The sequence below is a fragment of the Panicum virgatum genome, chromosome 3N, assembly GCF_016808335.1.
Source record: "Panicum virgatum strain AP13 chromosome 3N, P.virgatum_v5, whole genome shotgun sequence".
Lineage (NCBI taxonomy): Eukaryota > Viridiplantae > Streptophyta > Magnoliopsida > Poales > Poaceae > Panicum > Panicum virgatum.
Window position 1 is genome coordinate 55,077,616 of NC_053147.1, and position 22,189 is coordinate 55,099,804.

Below are 22,189 nucleotides of genomic sequence, written 5' to 3' on the forward strand. Positions count from 1 at the left end.
AGATTGGCCAATGTTTTCCGACTAATAATATCTTTCACTGTTGTTGTGAAGTTGAATGACCAATGTACAGATTTTTATTGAAACATCATTTTTGTCAAAAACATATACTCATTCTAGAGAAAGAAAATATATTACACATATATTCAACACAAAATAGTACTACATTCAATACAGAATAAAAATCACAAAAAAAATCTAGGAAAGATGAATGAACAATTCAAAGACTAGCAAAACAACAAACCCTTCAAAAAAAATAAAGAGCTAAGTATATGGAAAAAAATAAAAAAGGATTAGGATCCATAAAATCTGGTGAACTATGTATATACACAGGAAACAGTTTACAGAGTTTGAATCTACAATCTAACAAGCGATGGGATACAAGTGAAGCGAATAAGCTACAAGCATATGTTGGCCTTCACCTACATCACACATGAATCCGCCATGTTAACCCGAATTTTCTACACTCCCTTAGGCTGCTATTTCAGCAATGGCCATCATCTGACAGCTTCTTTGGATATCTTCCACAAGGCAAACAAAACTCAAGCTTATTTGGATATCTTCCACAAGGCAAACAAAACTCAAGCTTGTTTGTTCTGACCAATCTGCTCCAATGTGATCTTGGAGCTGCAGGAAAATGGAAATAGTTCAAAATGACAAGCCATATATAATTGATAGCTAATAATTCAGCAGAATGGTCACGTACTGCATACAGGAGGCTCAATCCTTGTGGATGCATAATATAAAGATTCTTTGTCAGTTTACCAGGCTTCTTAATAGAATGGATCAGAAATTACTACCTTATTAGGTAGGAGTTGCAGAATAGCACAGCTTAGGTTGCGGACTGACCTTGTTGGAACTAGTGAGTGCAAAGAAGGCTCGTGCACCACTGATGAAGTCTTGCAGCATAGCATAGCAGGTGACAACATAGAATTTGCCAGGCACTGCAACCATCGGGGCACCCTAGCTCCATTAGACTCTTGTTTCCATGCTTGTGCAAGGATGTTATATCTGATGCAGGAAAAAAAAAAGTTAGATTTGGAAAAAAAATTAGTATATTGCACCAAAACTACAGACATGGTTAGCAGCACTGGAATAATTTCTTAACTAGTTTAGCTCTGATCCGGTACCAGCAAAAGCGAAGACTTCCGCCTTGTTGCTGTAATCTCAACCAAAATAAGTCAACATACATGAATGGACGAGGTGTAATCTCAACCAAAGCTAAGACATGCTGAGAATCATATCAATCATCCTAATTTGCTCCAATGCTCCTGCTTGATGCCTCACCTCTGATCATTTATCAGATGACCTCCGTGCAGCAATAAACTCATCAACAATCACACCGCACTGAGCAGCTAGCTGAAACTGAGCTATCAAAATGGCCACAATTTAAACTTGAGTGGACCAGCAAGAAAGAATACCACTGTGTATGACACAATGCTTGCAAATTATAGAACTGATCCGATATAGTATTTGATTATCCACATTTCTTAAACCCCATTCAAGGATGGCATTTTATTTAACTTGGAAACAATGACAACTATTCAGGGAAGCATGCTTTCATGCAATAGACATTGAGGGCTGACATACAAGGATAAATAACATTCAGATCATCTAGATTTTATACCTTGACAAATAATCCTGGTTAGAAGAAATATACAACCTATAACTTCACCTGTTATTGATGAACAAGGGACTGCAAATAAAATGACAATTATATACTTTGGTAATTGTCCAGAACTTATTAGTGACTACAATAAAACATAAATGCATGAAAGTAAATTAAATTCATGTCTATGCATGCAATCAAGAGAGCATCCAGCTGCATATCTCTGGCAGAATTTGTGGCTTCAGTGCTACTACAACTGTGGTTTCTGCCCATCTAACAGCCAAACAGCACACATGTCGGCATGTCGCTGTGCATTAACCATGCTAGTATGCTACCTCCAACAGCCATCACCTACCACATAGTAAACCGTTTGCCATTTTCCCCATGCTAATAGTGAGAAAGCAGCACATGGTCCACATAGAGTTTTGTCACACCCTCTTCTTTTGTTTATGCCATCGGCATGTACTACACATGAGCGAGCAAATCAACAAAACTAATTGGGCAAGTTGCCTATAATTTGATGTCGTGCTACGTTCAGGCTGCATCCCAGGCATGTAAGCATGTTAGATACAGGAGTGCAAGTTATTTTTTTTATTGCTGAAAAGGATGGATAACAAAAAGTAACACAACAATAGCTTCTCCACATTGGAATATTCATGTTAAAGTTATACTCATCATCTGTGCTTTGTCAGATATTCAAATTTCAAAGAGCGCACTCAGATTACAAAATTAAAGGTAGAGGAGATCACTAAAGCTAGAACGATGCATTATTTTATCGAGCGAAATGGTCGTACATACTAACATACTGGGCAAGTAGAGGAGCTGCCGCCGGGAGCGAGGCAGGTAGGTCTCCTCAGCCTGCTGCGCCCAGCTCTTGCAGGACGACGACCCCACAGCCGCCGCCGCCGATCCGAGCTCCGCCGTGGCTGAGGTGAGCAGCGGGCGGTGGAAGGGGTACTCGCTGGAGGCGGAGATAGAGCTCCCCGTGCCGTAGTTGCTACCGCTGGACTGGGGCTGCAGGATGTTGGCGGGTGCTGGCCCTGCGGCCATGGCATCGTCGAAGAACTGGGAGAGGAGGGAGTAGGTGGTGCGGTGGGCGGCGCCGGGGGGCAGCTCCATGGCCCAAACCCTAGCGTTGGCGTGGAGGACCGGCGCCTCCCGCGGCAGCGCCCCAGATCAGGGAGCGGCGCACAGCTGGGCAGCTGGGCCGTGCACCCATGCCGCTGGATCTGGTCCATGGCGGCCGGATCTGGTCCATGGCAGCCCCACATGGCCAGGAGTCAGAGGAGAAGGGAGCAGGATGCGACATATGAAGTCGGAGGAGTAGGGCTCGGGCGCGACCTCTGCGCGTCCGCCACCACTGGCCTCCAGGCGGAGCTCGCCTAGGGAGGAGGAGGCGGCAGCCGAGCGCGCCACGAGGAGAGCGGTGTCGCGAGGAGGGGGTGCAGCGTCGCGCGGCGACGGAAGGGTGGTGCGGCGCCGCCGGGATCGGAACGGTTTTGGGTGCTGTGGCTCAGGGAACGGGCTGGGCATAAAATCGGGGGTGGGCGGGGGTGAGGTGGCGCACGACGCAGATCGGGGAGAGGCTGGACGAAAAACCGGGTGCGTGGTGCATCGGATGCTGGCTGGATTACTCGGGTATGAAATACTTGTTCCATACCCAGGGTACCCAATAGCCTTCATTATAAATATATATATATATATATATATATATATATATATATATATATATATATATAATTGATGCACAATAATTAGCATTATATACAACCAGCAACAACTATGAATTTGCAAGGCTCATTCAACCACACATCATTTTAACGAACAATGAACCATTACATTAATTTCGATAGTTAATATGTCATAACAAAAGGGTTACACCCATACTAGTACTGGACAATGGCATGCTGGCTAAACAACCACAAGTCCTCACATGCCAAAGCTAAGTCCACTAACAAAAGGTTAGCATCCACTATATTTCACCTCCACGTAACTAGTTAACAAAATATTTAGTGCACTACTTAGTTTGAACCAAAATAAAGGAAACCATCAACGAGCAAGTGTTGCTCCGGATTAGTCTTCCATATCCTTGCTAGAACCACCGTCGTCTTCATCCGTGTCACTATAGTCATCATCACAGCTGTCACCACCATGCATGCCATCACTATCCTCACCACCACCGTTGCCACAGCCAGTGCCATTGCCATTGCCATTGTTGTGCCAGCCACCTTGGTGAGAACCTGCATGTGACGAACCAGTCCCCTGCAAAAATGATACTCCTAGAAAACATTAAAAGTAACTTATATTTGCACTTCTATATGAATATTTGCTATACAGAATTTTAGGAGATAGCAAAAGGCAAATGAATTGATAAACTGAATAATGTAATTGTTTGATTGAGTACTTTATGTAATGGCTGTTCTAACCTGATGTCGACGGGCATCAATATTCGCTAGACGGTTTAGCAGATCAGCAGGTGGTTCGTTTCCAAAATCTAAATAAAACCGCTGCAACAAAAAAGTAGATCAATGAAGATACATGAACATGAGTTTTGTTACATTTAAGTGCTGCAAAGAAAATTATATTTATTACCAAGATGAGCTGACGGTTAAGACCATTTTCCTCAATTAGGATCTCATTTGACTCCTTCAGTTGCTCATTTGTCTCCTTCAGTTGCTCATTTGTCTCTAGCAACTCCTCGTTTGTCTCCCTGAGCTGCTCATTTTCTTGAACAGCACATCGATAAGCAGCACTGTTGGCTTGTTGAATGTTACTGGACTTCCCAGCTGCTAGAACATCATCCTTGTCTACAGCACCATGGCCTATGGGTACACGGCCATGGCGCAGCCCACCTTCCATGTGGTACAACACTTTTGCATCAAACTCTTGTGACTTTTCATCTGGTTGTGCTTTAGCTTTGTAATCCTCCTAGACACAACATAATTAAATTACAAGGAATAAAACTGGTCAACTCATAGAATGCCAACCGTAAAAAACTTACCAAGTGCTTTTGTGCTTTTTGACTCTGAATTGGAGCACTATTTCCAATATTGTCGACATTCCTTATACCTGATTTCATTACAGCATATGTGTTTACAGTGCCAGCCTTCTCAGGACCGTATTTATATTCCTACAAGACCATGAAACAAAGAATTACAAACATGACAACAGCTCTAGAGAAGCACAAATGAGTTCAGTAGAGGTGAAAAAGACAAGGGATTCATACCAAAAATTGTTGCGTCTCGGTCCATGGCCTAGAACCACCTCTATTATGAGCAACATTTTCTTCAGATTTGAGCCGTGAGTCTTGGGCTTTCTTTCTCTTGTTAAAGTATTCTTCAGTGGTCCAATAGTGGGACAGGTATTCCCAAGCTTGGGTACTGCACCTGCTCGTTTGTCATCACACTTTTCTTGATTTTTGGAGAAGTATAGCTTAACAGCATCCAAACGAGCTTGGTGTATCAAATCAGATACTCTTTTTACTAAATAGGCCTCCAAGTTACGAGCAGCTTTTCTCCTATGTTGACGTCCAACTGTGAACAAATTCTGCACATGCAAAAAAATAACAAAGTTAGATATTTGTCCACTGATAAATGAAACTACATAAGTACATGCCAATTAGTTTTTACCCAAAATTCCTGCTTCACTAGTCTGGCATATGTCACTCCACATTCATTCTTTTTCCAAGAATAATCATTCCATGAGCATGCTGCACGAGTATGAATTACTCTTCCTTCTTGATCATAGATTTTGACAACACCTGGGTATAGCCTTTTGAGAATAACTCCAACTTGTGAGCCATATTTGTAGTCCTTAGGGTTGTAATTAACATAGGAGAATTGACTTTTACAAGAAAAATTGGTTTCAGTTGTAAATGAAGTACCAGAAAAATTAGACAACAAATTTTGTAAAAAAAAAAGGGACTAGACAGCATGTTACTTACGTAGAACCAATTGGCCTTAGCTGAACCTTCCCATCACGAGAAGGTAGTCTCAATTTTGTCCTACGCCTCTCCCCTCTCCCTCTTTTTGGAGCATCCTCATTAGCCAATGCCATATCAGTAGCACCATCATTGGAGCCCCCATCCTCATTGCTCATTTGGGAGTTGACAGCATCGCCATCATTTCTCTCGGGGTTAACATGGTTATCAATACTCCTTTGGGAGTCAGCAAGGCCAGCACTGCTCCTTTGGAAGTTCGCAGGGTCAAAACTCCTCTTTTGGGAGTTAGCACATGCAACCCTTTTGTGTCGCAGGCCGTACATCTCCTACATGATAAAAGAATGATCAGTTCATTGTTAATTTCTACTAAAAACAACATAAATGAAAATTTGTGTAAATGAGAAATTCAACACATGTAGGTAAAGTACAGCACCATTGCATTCTGTGCATAAAAAGTAGAATAGTGAATTAAAAGTATTCAAAAAGTCTAAGTGCCATGCTGGTACAACACAATTGTACTTTTGATTACAACAAATTTAAAAATCATTTGGATCATAAAAGTCTTCAAAGTCTTCACTGTCTTCATCTGTATCATGGTCTGTTTCTTCTTCTTCTTCATCAACAACTTCAGAACCATGTTTGGACAGCAGTGTGGCCTTTCTGAGACAAGTAAGTCGACCAAACCAGCAGGGAAAAGAAAAAGATATGGGTTCACTTCATACCTGCAATGGATCACGGCATCACACCCTGTCCTCTTTCTCCTTTGATTTCTCTGTCCCCATAAGCAAGCTTCACTGCTAGTCTGCTCCAAACATCAAGAGAATCGGTCCCCTAGGTATTCCCAAAACATGGGAGAGGTCAGATTGATTCGAAATTCCAATGAAACGTGGTGGAATTGGAAAACAAAAATTAGCAAATCAAAAAGGAAATCCCAAATAACCTGGTCTGCGTGCTCTTTCCTTGAAATCAGAGATGGAGCAGGCTTGAGGTGGCAGATTTGGATTGTGCTCTCGATGGGATGGGGGTGGACTGGCGTAAGATCTAGGAGCAGCTTGAGTGAGGAGGTCAAGGGATTGGGGCAGATGTGGATGCGGGCTTGAGGAAGGAGGTGAAGGTGTTCACACAGGGTGGGGCGTGAGCTAGAGGACGGCGGAGTTCTGGTTGAGCTTGAGGACGGCGGATGGTGGAGTTGAGGGCGCGGGCGCGGTGGAGTTGGGGACGTAGCGCGTACTGCACAGCGGCGGCCGAGTAATAATTGGCTGAAAAGAAAATGAAGCGGGAGGGGGTGTTTTGCGCGCGTATGTGACAAAATTGCGCGGGGAATGAAAACCAATATGACGCCAAGCGCGAGGAGGCTAATATCGTGACGTTGTTTTCCTGGCGGGGCAGGGTACCGACATTATAATTGTAAATTTCATGAGGGTGCGTGGTCGCCTCTCACGAAAACTCATTTTCGTGAGAGGATTAAGGTACTCTCATGAAAATTAGAGATTTTCGTGAGAGTTCACAATCTACCTTCATGAAATATGTTGACCGTCACGGTAATTCCGTTTTGTGGTAGTGACATGATGATTCAGTGGTTCATGAAGAGGACAAGGCACACGCGGTAGACAGCTACTACAAAGACATTATGGGAACCCAGCACACACGCACGGCAAGACTCAACTTCGACTTCTTGGGCCTCCCATCTAAGGATCTTTCTTCGGTTGACAGGCCGCAAGAGGAGATCGGGCTGGTGATCGGTGACATGCCCATGGAGAAATCACCCGGTCCAGATGGATTCACGAGATTGTTTAACAGAACGGTTTGGTCGATTATCAAAGTGGGCGTAATTTCCATATAAAATTGAGTTCAACTATATAGTTTTGGTTGTTATCATTCCAAAATATGAGCCCTCAACTTTGTGTTTTGCACAAGGCCCTCTAAATCTCGGGTACGGCCCTGCATATACTCGTAAACCACAAGGTTAGACTCGACCAAATAGCTAAGGAACGGGCCAGCACTGTGTGCCTTCACCGAAGACGGCAGGCGCCGCATCGTCCCCAGGTGTCGGGAACCATAGCCAGCAGTCGTGGTCATTGTAGTCGACTGCTGTGTGATCCGACGGCACGCTCATTGCCACCGACGACAGCCGCACTCGGACGTGGACCGTCCCCGACGCCTGTTCCGTCGCCAGATCTGCTGCGACGCTGGGATACATGGCCACCGTACCTTGGAACGTGATGTCCGTCCATTTCTATACATAAATGCAAGAAAATGCTTCATTAATTAATTCTCTACCGATTAATCATGTAGTACCACTATTTGTTGACTTTTTCGTTTCACGTTTGATGTTTGATTGTTCGTTTTATTCCTGAACAATTAATAGTAGCATAGAGGTCTTGCGGCAATGGACTCTGGAAAGAAATTTATAGCTGGTATAGCTAGAATGAAATTTTTATTGTGAACAGAGGGGGAGTACTATGAATGATTGATTCATTATGAAAGATTAAGCGGCACACGCGTAAGTGGATAGAAAAAAGTGAATGAATGAAAACAACCCACCATTTCCTCCGTGAAATCCTTGCCCTGATCCGGGTTCCAATCTCGGGGGCGTCGAGCATGGTGTCCTTGTACCAGGCTGTGGCAGAACAGTCGCGGTACCCGGCGGCGCCGTAAGAAACAGTTTTGAAGGTGATGTTCAGGGACAGCTGGTACCGAATGCTGCTGCTACTAGTTGTGGAGGAGAGGTTAGCAGGGTGGAGGGAAGTGAGGATTGCGTCGTCGACGTAGGCGCGGTAGTACCATCGGGAGATGGGTGGCCCCAAGGGGCTGTGATAGACCCGGAGGATGATCACGGCGAGGATGACCGCAAAACACACAACCGTGCATTTGATGATCGCCCAATGGATGCCGGTCAGGCCCATTGTTCGATTTACTCTACTTATTTTGTGTGTTACATCCTTTCTCTTGATAGCTTTTTTATCGTCTTTGCAGGCAGCTAGTGTGGTTTTTTTTTGCAGGTACTGTAAGATAATGGAACGAAGAGTTTTGGAATTTCGTAAATGTCGTCATCGATAGTCCCAGCCAGGTGTGAACGCCTCACTCATCCCATCCCAGGAGTACGAAATTAATGTACACTAGCTACAAATATGGCAGTAATATAATGCACTGTCCCATGTGTATCGGATCGACCTCAAGGCCTGAAAGAGATCGAGAGGCTGATAGTAATGTGCATGCGAGAACGGCTTACTTGAAGGACTTCACGCGGAACTTCCGTTCAAGTTCATCACGGCATACTATTTAACAATTGTGCTCCCGCCTCTACGTAACCCTGTTAATTATTACCCAGCTGCCGGCTGTGCGATCGAGCAATGCAAGTCTTCTCATTAGTACTAATTAATTCTATCACTCGCACTCTTGATTCCTCACTCCATACCGATGCACACTAGCTGCTTATTTTTCTATTGATTTTGGAAACTAAAGTCATGTTTGGATCCATCCAGTTTATAATAAATTGTTTTTTATAAACTGAGAGGTCTCCGATCAGGACAACTTTAATTATCTCAGTTTATAAAAACTAGATATCCAGTTCGTTAAAAACCTATAATCTACTCTCTTTCAGTTAAAACCAGATTATCCCCGGTAAAAAACACAATATCCTTCAAAACTTTTGGATATATTTACGAGATTCTGGCATCAAAACGGGGTAGACAAGTCATTAGAGAGGAAAAAAACTGGTTTAGGGTTTTTAAAATATGGTCTCCTAATCTTAGGGTGCGTTTGGTTGGGCTCCAGCTCTTCAAAAAATAGCTCTAGCTCCGACTCCTTACATATAACAGCTCTGACGCGATAGGAACAGAAGTTGTGAAATATTTGGCAAAATAGCTCCTCCTCAATTTAAGGAACTGCATGCAAGGGTGGGAGCGGCGAGAAGTTACTATTTTCAGCTCCAAGGAAAACAGCTCCTCTAGTTCATTTTTTGGAACTGCTCTCAGGTGCTCCCACACAGAATCGCTCCTTAAAAATGATGTTTGGTTTAGATTCAGCTCTTGACGCGTTGGGAGCTGCTCTAGGAGCTGAACCAAAGGGGGCCTTAAATTCTAGGTACACAGCAGACATGACAACAATAGATTGGCTGACACTGGACACTATATTGGGCTTCTTTAATTTAATGAGGTACGCATGCAGTATCCTAGTTGCTATCCTCCTCTCCACCATGCTGGACGCCATTTCGGACAAGGTGCGTTCGGGCATCCAAGGTGTCATCACCGAGGTGCAGGCTGATTTCCCCGGGTTCATCCGCAACAAGCTGTGCGTGATAGGAAAATACATCCTCAAAACCATCATCAACTTCTGTATCTCCACCGCCCTCACGTTATTTTCCGCCTTCGTCTGCTGGCTCATCTACTTCCGCCCATTCAATCTCCACCCGCGAGTCCACTCCGCCGCCCTGCTCACCTTTGATCTCGTCGCCCCCGCTCCGACTCCGGCGGCTGGCGACGAACCGCTTCTTCTGTACGACCTCAGCCTCAACTTGAGCTTCCTCAACAAGGGTGGGTGGTCGACGGTCCATTTCGACCACCTCACGGCGGAGCTCTACTACAACGGCATCAAGGTTGGCCCCTCCGACGACACGCTCCCCAGCTTCAAGCTCAAGCAGGAGGGCGGCCGGGTGGTACCGTCGGTGCTGCGCGGGCGGGCAAGCGCTGCTGTGGCGGAGGCGTTCCAGAGGGAGCGCGCGCAGGGCAAGTTCAACCTCAACGTCAGGGTCAAGACCACGCTCAGCTACTGGTTCTTTCCCCACAAGGGGACCTACTACTACCAGTACGATTGCTGGCTGAAGTTCCCGCCGGTGCCGGGAAATGCCACGCCGGCGTTCGCAGGAGGAGGCTTCCAATGTGGCGTCACCAAATGATGCATGCTACCGCGAGAGACTAGCCCTCATTTTGGTCCAAGTTGTATTTCTTAAGTATTCCTAGTTAATATACCGATTGAGGAAGTACGAGTGGAAGTATATGCATGTGGTACGTAGATCGGGGACGATGACGCTTCCCATGGTGTGTGAGGGGAAACAATTATATCTCGGTTTAATTTGCTTGTACGTTTCAAATCGATGATAAAAAATATTTATTTTTCTTGTCCCGACCGCCAATGATCAAATACATTTTGAGAAACAGCTCTTCTCTACAGATTATGTACCACAGCAACTCATTTTGTTTTGAGGTAACTCCTCAGAGCAACTTCTCTCTTCTCTCGTACTTTGAATTGAAATTGTTTTTTAGATAATGGAACAGCAGTTCCAACCTCTACACCGTTTCGGTGTACACAGGTGTTGAATTGTAGGTGAAGACAGCACTACTTGGGCTCCTAGGTTACATTGCACTGTGCACGTACTTGGCTCTTAGGAATTAAACAAAATACATTGTCGAAGTGAAAGGAATGATATAAGCAAAATATAACTACGAAAATCCCAACAGATAACAAAATCATTTAAAGCACTTTTATGTAGTAGCTAGTAACTTTTTTTCTTTATAAAGTAATGCAGGAGTGCTACCATTAAGCCTAAGATTACATAGACTAACCCGATGGAGATGCCAGACCAAGCATAGAACATCACTAAGCCTGGGAAGACGAAACACAAACAAACAATAAAAGCTAACACCACAACTTGGAAAGCAAAAGACATCACCAACTAGCAAGAACGAACAACAACCAGCGAGGTAGCCTCCCAGAAATCTATCCACCGCAGACAAAACGTCCAACTGTTCGTCCCTTGATGAAGATCCACCTCTTTGTCAACGTGTCACGGATTAGCTTGGTCATAAAGAACTCCATGGTAATTAACCTGCTTCTAGCTTAGTTGACGACCCAGCACCGCGTGCCCGCATCAAAGATGGCTGGCGCCGCGAGGCCTGGCGGCGGGAACCATAGCCAGCAATCGTACTTGTAGAAGAAGATCTCAATGAAGGGCCACATCACCCTGTACTTGATTGTCAGTGACAATCTCAGGTTCACATGCACCATCCCTGCTTCGAGCTCCTTCTTCAGCCACGCCGTCACCATGGAATCCACAGCCACCATGCCCCGGAATGCTGGGTGCAGCACCTGCATTCATCAGCCACGAAGGTACCATCATCCGATCCACCAAATTAGCCTTAGAATTGATCTACGACTGGCTAGAAAAAGGGCGTACGGTTGTGTTCATGGGGCCCTGGCGAAAGGGCGTTGGAAGTGCATCGTCGGCTGGGCCAAGCTTGGTACCGCTACCGCAGAAGGCGGTGGCGCTAATGTCAAGATACCGGATGCTGAGGCGGCTGTGAGAGTTGCGGAAGCTGACGTTCACGGCCAGGTCGTACTGGAGATTCGGTGGCTCATCTGTGGTGAGGTTGAGGGTGGCGAGGACGGCAGAATCGACGGTAGGGTAGAAGTGGTCGGGGCGGTAGAGAAGCCAGAGGATGATGATCACTGAAGTGAGCGGCGTCCAGAACTCGATGCACTCCCACACTTGACCGAGGGCAGCGGAGAGGGCCGTGCTCACGATCGACCTTTCCGACGGCATCTCCCAAAACTGCTTGTTTGCTCCGCTTATTCTGTATCTTGTTTGGAACAATAAAAGCTCTTGCTCTATCTTTTGCTTGGTACTATATGGTTGCTCTCTATCTCATCTCTCAATAAACTTAATGAAGCAGTTCAAGCAAGGCCTTCACTCCCTCTCGTTCCTAGCAATTAGGGTGCTAGTTGCGTGGACGCCCCTCCGTTGCTGTTTTCAGATTATATTATTACTAATACATCAACCTGCGCATCTTATCTATTGGGTGACTGACAACCACTACAAGATAAATAACATTTTCCAACTATCTACCATCCCTGTGGGGAATGACTTTGACGTCAATTAGTTTATTGGTAATTTGAAAAAAAAGGTTGTGAAAGTGTGAATGTACACTAAATACTGTCGGCCACTTGTGAGAATAAATGACAAGATAGCAAAGCGGACGATGTCTTGAGGTGGTGCCTCCTTGCCCCTCCTACGAGGGGTTGCAATACCGAGAGCCCCTTGTTGGCCGCGACGTCCTCCTATGAAAGAGAATTTATTCAACATATGTATAGCTAATTACAATAATTAAGTATTAGAAATGGAAATAATATTGTAAATACGGCACCTGTACATTGTGTACATAATATTGCAGGAGGGGCGTGGTCGGCACCTGTACATAATGTGTACGTAATATTGCAGGAGGCAAGTCCTTTAAAGGGGCTCATCATCATTGCCACTCGCCCACTCGTTAGCAGTCCATTTTCATATAAATATCCGGGTCAATTGACAAATTGCATTCTCAAATTCTCAATGGCAAAGCATGTAATCGAAAATTCAAACATGGGTGCATATACAAATAGATAAACAAATGAGAGCGGGAAGGATCCATCAATCACAAGGCTAGCTCTCACACTGCCTGACAAAACCCCAACCGGAACTGCAGCAAACTTGCCCTACAGTTCCCAATCCTCTGCTGCTGCGAACATGCACACCTTCTCTCTCGCCAGGGAATGAGCCAGGCGCATCAACGATCAGATGTGCCTACTAATTTTCCACACACACACACAGAGAGAGAGAGAAAGAGAGAGATCACCTCTGCAGCAGCAGCCGGATATTGACAGGAATAGTGAGAAGGTATCGCAAGAAAGGTATATATGCATGATCCATCCATGTATCCATCAGGAACAGCGAATCAAGAAACCACGGCCGGCCAAACCCGACTCGGAAGCCACGTCAGGTACCACCTCACAGTTCCCAGCCCCTGCCACCGGTGCCACAATAATGCAACGGGAGAGCAATTGCGAGGCGGCACCGTACAGATGGGGACGTTAATCGACATCCGCTCAAGAGAATGGCCCACGCACAGCCTCGATTTGGACCCGCCGTCTCAGAGCCTAACCAACTCAAATCCTAAAAAATCCACGAGATGGAAAAAAAACTAATTGGTTAGAATGGAGGAGTTACCTTCAAGGATCAGTTTTCCTTTGTTTCCCCTTCGAATCGGGTGGAGGATGGAGTGGATCTAGAGGAGGAAAGGGAGGGGTGGTGCCATGGAGGTCGGGTCAAGTGGGGAGTGGAGGAAAAAGAATGGGAGAAAAAGGATGAGAAGGCTGGCCGGGTGGATCTGTATTAGGCTGAATCACGCCACGCCGCATGGCGCGACTCAGTCGTGCCAATGCATGTGGCGCGACTCAGCCTTGCCACGTCAGGCTCGCTGGCACGCGTGTGCCAACGTGGCAGCTCGGTCGCGCCGAAGCATGTGACGTGACCCTTCAGGGAGTCGCGCCACGGGACTTGGCGCGACCAAAAGGGCTAGTTCTTAGAAATTTAGATCTGGATGAGTTATTATTAAATTATTAGATTAAAAAAGATTAAAATAAAAAAATCCAGGGAGAAATCACCCGGTCCAGATGGATTCACAAGATTGTTTTACAGAACGGCTTGGTCGATTATCAAAGTGGACGTAATTTCCATAAAAAATTGAGTTCAACTATATAGTTTTGGTTGTTATCATTCCAAAATATGAGCCCTCAACTTTGTGTTTTGCACAAGGCCCTCTAAATCTCGGGTACGGCCCTGCATATACTCGTAAACCACAAGGTTAGACTCGACCAAATAGCTAAGGAACGGGCCAGCACTGTGTGCCTTCACCGAAGACGGCAGGCGCCGCATCGTCCCCAGGTGTTGATTGTATTTGTCTTTGCGGACCGTACCTGCACAAAATGGACAAGCACGGCATCTTCAGCTTCATCGCAAGGTGAGTTAATTACCAGTGCAATCTTGTGCTAGTATCCAAGTGACCTATATGTAGTCATATATGTTTGATTCTCATATTGCTCCCCACCAGTTGGCAGTCGCTACTCTTCCTTTTTGTCAAAATATGTAGGCCTGAAAGCAGTCAGATATGATCCAAAAATGCCTGTGTCACTTCCACCTTTTTAGGTCTGAAATTCAATTGGAATTAATATTCTTCCATACTGAGCGGTGCCGAATAAGGATAACCGTTTTTGGTTTTCTCGGTAATATTTGGGATGAGCCCACTGTGCCGAGACATGAATCCCGCGGTTGTTGCTCCTCCGACGTGCAGCAAACCTACCATGCGCTGCTCTACCCGACCTCCTCTCCATTCTGGTCCTCACAGCATGCATGGGAGACCACCCGCTTGCGCTACCGGTGGGTCCTCGCCGTTGGAAGCCGCCCAACACCAGGCAACTGTATAAATTCTAATCTGGGCCACATAATGTTGATCTAAAAAACATACGGGGGAGCTGGGAGAGGATGGATTTGCAAAAATGTGTTTAGGGTGAGCGGTTAATGTAAAATTATTCAATCCGCCGTGCCACATGGATGAATATCCTGTGGCCTGGATTAGAATTTGCACGGTGCACAGCGAGGTTAGTTGCATATGAAACACTATGCTTTTTTTACTTTCTTCTTTTGCGAATTACTTAGTACAAAAGCAGACACACTCACAATGCACGCACGCAAACCCTACCACTAGGAGCATCTCCTAAGACTGGGCCGGCAAAATCCTCGAAATTTGACGAAGTCACCCCAGGCTCTTCACTGTCGACGAGAATGCCGTCTCCTATTGACAGTACAGTGCCGTTTTGTGCTTTTAAGTTTTATCACTTGATGTAAGTAATTGTAGGTCGTTCGTTGTTACAGCGAGAAGGGTGCTGTGCTACACATGCATGCTTGTTCGTTGGCATATGCATGTCACTTGACGGGCAAGCATTGGGTTCCGGCATCGAACACGGCGGGCGCGGCGTCGCTCGGCGGCGGCTTGAACCACATTGGGCAATCGTAGCGGTAGAAGTGGCCAAGCCGGGTGAATCCCCGCACCGTGTACCTAAGTTGTAGCGACACTCTGACCTTCAGATGAACCAGACCTGCCGCCCGCTCCCTTCCGAGCTCCGCCGCCACGTCAGGGAACACGGCCACCTTACCCTGCAACGATGAGCGGAGCACCTGCACATACTCAACGAGAGAGACCATCAGTTATTTAAACTTCATCCGCTGTTCGACGGTGAAGGGAACTCGGACGCACGTACCGTTGTGTTGCTCGGGCCCTGGCTAAAGGGCGTCGGGAACGTTCTGTCGGGGAGGCCGAGCATGAAATCGCCGTAGAACGCCGCCACGGCCACGCTGAGGTACTGGATCTCGACCTGGGGATGCGAGTTGTTGAAGCTGAGGTCGACGGAGAGGTTGTAGCGGATGGCGTCCGTGGAGTCCGGCGGCGGGGTGGTGCTGCTGTCGAGGGCGGCCAGGACGGCGGAGTCTACTCTGGGGTAGAAGCTCAGGGGACCAAGCGCCACGATTAGCCAATACACGGGCACCAATATTACGCAGACCACCAGCACGCTCAGGCAGGCGCAGTCATCGTCGTCGGACATTTTCGTTCTGCTTAGCTGGTAGCAACTCCAATTGTAGCTCCTCTATTTTGTAGAGCAGAGCCAGGAAGATATATGCGCTGGGACGTACAGTGCCACCAGATGCTGTGAACAGAGATATGCAAATACTTTTACCCAAAATATATAAATATAGTAGCTCTTTAACACTAATTTCAAGTCTCCCTTCTTACATTGTAGTACAAGGTAAGATAATAATTAAATTCGAACCTTTCAAATTTTAGGATCAAAGTAAGGGAACTTCTCTGTAATAACAGTTTGAAAATTGGCTGGCAATACAAGTAGCGGCAAGAAAGGACCCTTATTAGGCTGGGAATTTAAAGTGAATCACGTGACACACTATAGGAGGAAAGCCACACCTTCTTCGCCAATTTTTTTAACTGCATATTTGATGAGTGAAAAATTATCAAACTTGGCTCGATCGCTAGAAAGGGTGAGCAACAAACAAGGCTATTTGTTTACTCGAGGTTCTCATCTCGCTTGCTTAGTGCTCTTAGGTCTGGAGTGCCTCCTAAAGAGTAACGGACAAACATGCATGTCACCACCACCTTCTAGGGATAGATTGCTCCCCACGCTACTCTGATTTATTATATTTGTGCCGGCCTGTATTCGGATTCTCATACTAGCCTAACAACCCGTACGTTGCACGGGTTAGAATGAAAAATCATTAATGCTATTTTTAATTAATATTAATGTTAATTTTTAAATTAAATGTCAATTGTCTTAGCTTATGCTAAACTGCAGAGTTATATTTGTAATGTTTTTGGTAAATATAAATTTATTCGCCACGTCTAATCGGCAGACCTTAATTACAATCTTGAGCGGCTACGATTCTTTTGTCAGAAAATACCATCACGACTGGCTGCGGTTGCGTTGTCGCTATTTTCGCACTCACGCCAGTTGCTCCCAATCAATGTTGCAATTGTGTCAATGTATCATTTCCCTCACGCTGAGTAGCCTTCGTTGCCATTGGTGATTACTTTTGCTGCGGATCTTGCACACGAGGTGAGGCTTGCTTTCCAAAACATACTTATCAATATGGCAAAGCAGTTACTGTCGTAACATCAACTCCTACTTCTCTCTCCTGACATCGATTTCTCGATGGCTTGGGTCCAAAAATTAATAGAATAATTAACTGAGTATTTAATGAATGTGCTTTAATATTCACGTATTTTTTCGCAGGAATGCAAGTGCCTTATGTTAAATAGTATTAAGTTGGTTTAACTAATGGCAACATATCCTATGGAAACCGAGTTTGTGTGGAAACTATGAAAACTCAAATCTGGGGCACAAGATAGACATCCAACGGCACGGGGGGCTTAGGTAATTTTGCACTTAACCACCCACCTCTAATTACACTTTTGCAAATCTACACTTCCACCTCCCTCGTGCCGTAATTACTTAAGCCCCCCCCCCCCCCCCCCAAGCCGTTGGATGTCTATCCTATGCCTCAGATTGGAGTTTTCATAGTTTCTACACGAACTCGGTTTAAATAGGATACGTTGCCTTAACTAATTGCCCAAAGATTAGAAAAGCAACAAACTAACAGGTGCGCTCAAGCATTGATTTATCCTTATATCACGGGAGTCTTCCTCTCTACCGCTATCCCTACCGCGCTATACATTGTAACGACAAATAAAATTCTATTATCCATACGCGTCATATCCGAACACAGCCTCAAGCGCACAAGCAAGCCAATGACCTGTTGTACGTACCCACCCGATTTATCACGAAGTATGGAAGAGGAGCATGTGGGTGTTGTGAAGGAAACACCAGTTAATGACTATGGTAGTCAATTCATTAATGTTTCAGAACTAACACAGTCTGTTTATACTTCTGTGCTCCCTGAAGACACTTACTTACTCAACCCTCATCATGAAAACGAGCATGTTGGTGTTGATTAGGAGGGTATGTATAGTGATAATCCTGAGGAGGAAGCACCTGAACCCTGATGATCATGAGACTGCGTCTAAGTCTGAATCTACATCATCTGATGAACCTGATGAATGCTCATCTGATGAGGTGAATGATTATGTGCCTCCTAACAACCCTGAATTTGTGTTGACAAAAAATGACCCACAAGTTTCAGTAGGCACTATTTATCCTAACATTCATGCTCTTAGGATGGTTGTAGCTCAACATTCTATCAAACATGAGTTTGAATATAACATTAATAAGAGTGAACCAGGGAGGTTGAGGCTCCATTGTGCTGCTAAGAAGGACGGGTGTAACTGGAGGTTACATGCTTAAAAAATGGATGATGACGTGACAAATGAAGGTACATTAAACTACAAGTTTTAATTATTACAGTTATGCAAATACCGTACAACCTAAGTAGTACTTAATTTTCCGACTATGCAGATAAAGAGGAACCCTTGTGCCCATACTTGCCATAGCACCAGAAGGAGTGGACAGGTGAAACAAGCTACAAAGTTTTGGATTGTTGAAGTAGTGAAGGAGTGGCTTGTAGAAGATGCTGGGGTTAGAACAATATAAGAGAAGAGAAGAATCAAAGACAAGCACAAGATTGACATCAACTACAAAAGGGTCTATGCAGGTAGGGACCTTTCTATGAAGCAACTATATGGCAGTTAGGATCCATAGTTGAGGTGCACACGGTTCCGAAATATGTTATTTGCCATGCAATCGCAACATTTGACTTGAGTTCCATGAAGTTATTTGAGGGATGTATCAATTTGTGAACAATGTGCAATTTCATTTTATGAGAACCCATTTCAAATTTTTTTTTTTGTCATGCTTAAGGACCTAAAATATGATGTCACGTGAGTTTTTAGAATTTTTTATGGAATTTCAATTCACAATAATTATTTATACGGGTATTTCTAGTCAAAAGGTTGAATCATCCATAGCAACTGATCAAATTATTGAGAAACCTTTGAAGCATTAGATATAATAGAATATATAAGGCTAAATATAATTTTTATTTAATTTATAATTTTTTGAGGTAATACAATTCAATTTGAAAGTACTTTCGATATACACACTGAAATTAAATTAAATTACAAAAAATAGTAAATAAGTTTCAAAAAATTTTAAAATTCTTAGAAACAACATAAATGCTGTGTAGTACTTGCTAAAAATGTCTTAGAGTACAAAAGACTCATTTTTCCAAGATTACTTCATATAATTATGAAAATTTAAATTATAGAAAGAAAAATAATAAACAGTAGTAGTCTTTTTTCAGTAGTAGTCTGGTCTGGTCTACTTGGAATCCATCTACCAGATTGGGTCCAATTGGCCGAAACTCTACCATCAGACCTCAATCTTAGCTGTTCAATTTCACAAACTGTTGAGATGCACTTCACATCTAACATAAACGATGTTAGGTTCCCTATCCTTTCCCTCAATGCATCGGCCGCCCGCCAACGCAGTCTTCTCTCTATCTTCCTCCATGGCCTCTCCACCTCCCCACCACCCCACCAGAGCTCAATGGAACTATGGTGGAGCGCATCACCTCCAGGGGCCACCACCTTTGTGTCCGGATCCAAGGATCCCTGCCTCCTCCACCGCTGCTCGCACCTTTTGTGCTCTGCCCCTGGTGGGGCTCTCTCCTCCGCCCTCAACCCTAGCCTCCTTTTGCTGGAGAGTGTCGCTGAGCCACTCTAACGCTTAGCAACATGGATGTGGTGCAGGCGAGCTTCACCGAATCTCCATCCTCCTTGGCGCGCCGCCTCTCTTTTCTTCGCTACGCCCGTTCTCTGGTGGGCCCATTCTTAGAACTAGGTTGAATCTATACAATCGGGATTGAATAACAAGCAACATCAAATCAACATGGGCCCCATCCTTAGAACAACAAGAGATCACCGATCCGGTGTCTCTCGGGTCGCGCCCATCGAAGAAGAAGATGGTAGTTCGGGGCCATGCCTTCGTCACCAACGCGGATCAGCCTCCAATCTCGGAGCTGCCAGTGTTCTTTTCTCACTAGATCCGGCACCATTTTGGCTGGATCTAGACGGAGGTGGCGGCCCCTGGCTTCGGTGCTTATCCAATGGCACGGAGTCAGGTGGCGGCCATGGCGCACGACCCTAGGGGTCGGGCACCTCGGCAGTCCGTCTCGCAAGCCATAGCTTTTGCTGCTTGTGTGACAGATTGGGGTCTTCCTCCTACACGAAAGATTGAAGGTGGCTATTCCTAATGCTACCGACAGATCACGGTGGAGGGCCACACTTCGATCCTTTCCCCCCGAAGAATTTGGCCTGCAGATTCGTGCTCCTCGGTGGCATGCAACAAACTGAGGTGGCTGAATCTCGGATCAAGTAACTGCAGATCTCCAGATGAAAATCTGATCCAATTATGGATGGATGACGGTGGAGCCTGTGGTGTCGCATTCTCCCTGGAGTGTCGTCTTGAGATCCCATGTGAAGGTCTTGTGGCTTAGTTCTTCGGTTGTGGCGACCTTCCATTTGTCAGAGGGCTCGCTGTTGCTCAATTGTGCCTCTAGTGGATCTCTCTTGTGCTCATGCTCATATTGGTTGCTGCACCTATCGTCGACAAGCAAGATTGGCGTTATTTTCGTCGTTCCTTGGCCAATGGTCGGATTTATCGACAGGTTGACATGATGGTTTAGTAGCTAGTACTTGGGAGAATTACTGGATGTATACAACGTTAACTTAGTACTGAATGTTGTGTACTAAGTATAGATATCTTTGGTCTTTTTATTTCTTGTAATAAGCTAGGCTGTTGGCTGTGTACGTCTAATGACATAGAGGCCGGATCATGTATCCGTTATCTAAAAAAAATCCTTGGAACAGCATGGTTCGATACATCTAAGATGCCTGCCCATAGCTAAATTATATATTGCTCCCAACTCTAGAGTGTTTGATTCGTGCCGGCCTGGATTTGAAATTTCTTGGATTTGCGGTGCCAGTACGTTGCAAGTTGGATTGACCAGTCCAGAGAGTCCAGACCAGCGTCGTCATTTTATTTTCATCGACACTTACTAGCTAATTTTGTCTCGCCCCCGTGAATCTTTAACACTTCATTTTCTTGACAGAAACAATCAAAAGACTTGAAACTAGTGTAAAAGAGTTAATTATATTTGCACCAGCCGCTGGTGAGCGCGTATATTTTTTCCTGCCTCGATTTGCGCCCGCCCTGTGTGTGGGCTGTGGGGTGGCGACCACAACAAAACGTATAGTATGTATGTAGGTCTGCAAAAATAAAGGAGCTAATACAATTTGGAGTTGCTATCATCAGCTAAGCAGAAAATGTCCGACGACGACGCGTCCTGCTGCTGCGTGTGCGTCTGCGTGCTAGTGGTCTGTGTGATCATGGTGCTTCCGGTCTACCGCCCCTTGAGCTTCTACCCCAGACTAGACTCCGCCGTCCTTGCCGCCCACGACCACACCGTCACCCCGCCACCGGACTCCACGGACGCTCTCCGGTTGACAGGCCGCAAGAGGAGATCTGGCTGGTGATCGGTGACATGCCCATGGAGAAGAAATTTTTTTCTTTTAATCTTTTTTAATCTAATATTTTAATAATAACCCATCCAGATCTAAATTTCTAAGGACTAGCCCTTTTGGTCGTGCTAAGTCCCGTGGCGCGACTTCCTGAAGGGTCACGCCACATGCTTCGGCGCGACCGAGCTGCCACCCTGGCACACGCGTGCCAGCGAGCCTAACGTGGCATGACTGAGTCGCGCCACATGCATTGGCGCGACTGAGTCGCGCTATGCGGCGTGGCGTGACTCAGCCTAATACAGATCCACCCGGCCAGCCTTCCCTTCCTTTTTCTCCCATTCTTTTTTTCTCCGATCCCCACTCGACCTCCATGGCGCCGCCCCTCCTTCTCTTCCTCTAGATCCACTCCATCCTCCACCCGATTCGAAGGGGAAACGAAGGAAAATTGATCCTTGAAGGTAACTCCTCCATTCTAACCAATTAGTTTTTTTTTCCATCTCGTGGATTTTTTAGGATTTGAGTTGGTTAGGCTCTCGCAAGTGCTCCCGCTCATCATTCTTTCTTCTTTGCCGGCTTCTATATGAATCAATGTAATCCCTGAACCCATACTTCCACGGAACCACGCCTTTGCCTCTTGTGCGACCCGGATGCTCTGGATTCCCAAGGGCGTAAGTCAGCTCGTCCCTCTCTCTATCCGGCTGGAATGTTCCCTCGGCCGCTGCTTGTATGGCCTCCTGTAGTCTCTGGGCTGCTCGCTGGATGTTTGGCCCATAGATGCAGTCACCAGTCATT

At 45.5% G+C, this 22,189-nt stretch overlaps 1 protein-coding gene across 1 annotated transcript; it reads right to left on the bottom strand.

Moving 5' to 3' along the window:
- Positions 1-10,994: 10,994 nt before the first annotated feature.
- Positions 10,995-12,512, bottom strand: LOC120663360 (NDR1/HIN1-like protein 10). Its single transcript, XM_039942159.1, has 2 exons — positions 11,722-12,512; positions 10,995-11,633 (listed from the first exon to the last, which is right to left on the bottom strand). Exons 1-2 carry the CDS (start codon positions 12,085-12,087, stop codon positions 11,385-11,387), a joined length of 615 nt encoding a protein of 204 aa, XP_039798093.1. The 5' UTR covers positions 12,088-12,512; the 3' UTR covers positions 10,995-11,384.
- Between the last annotated feature and the right edge of the window lie 9,677 nt (positions 12,513-22,189).

Bases quoted from the DNA above. Each gene is read 5' to 3' on its own strand.
- LOC120663360 (XM_039942159.1), bottom strand. From the start codon at position 12,087: ATGCCGTCGGAAAGGTCGATCGTGAGCACGGCCCTCTCCGCTGCCCTC. The intron at 11,634-11,721 runs GTACGCCCTTTT...TGATGAATGCAG, and splicing joins AGGGCCCCATGAACACAACC to GTGCTGCACCCAGCATTCCG.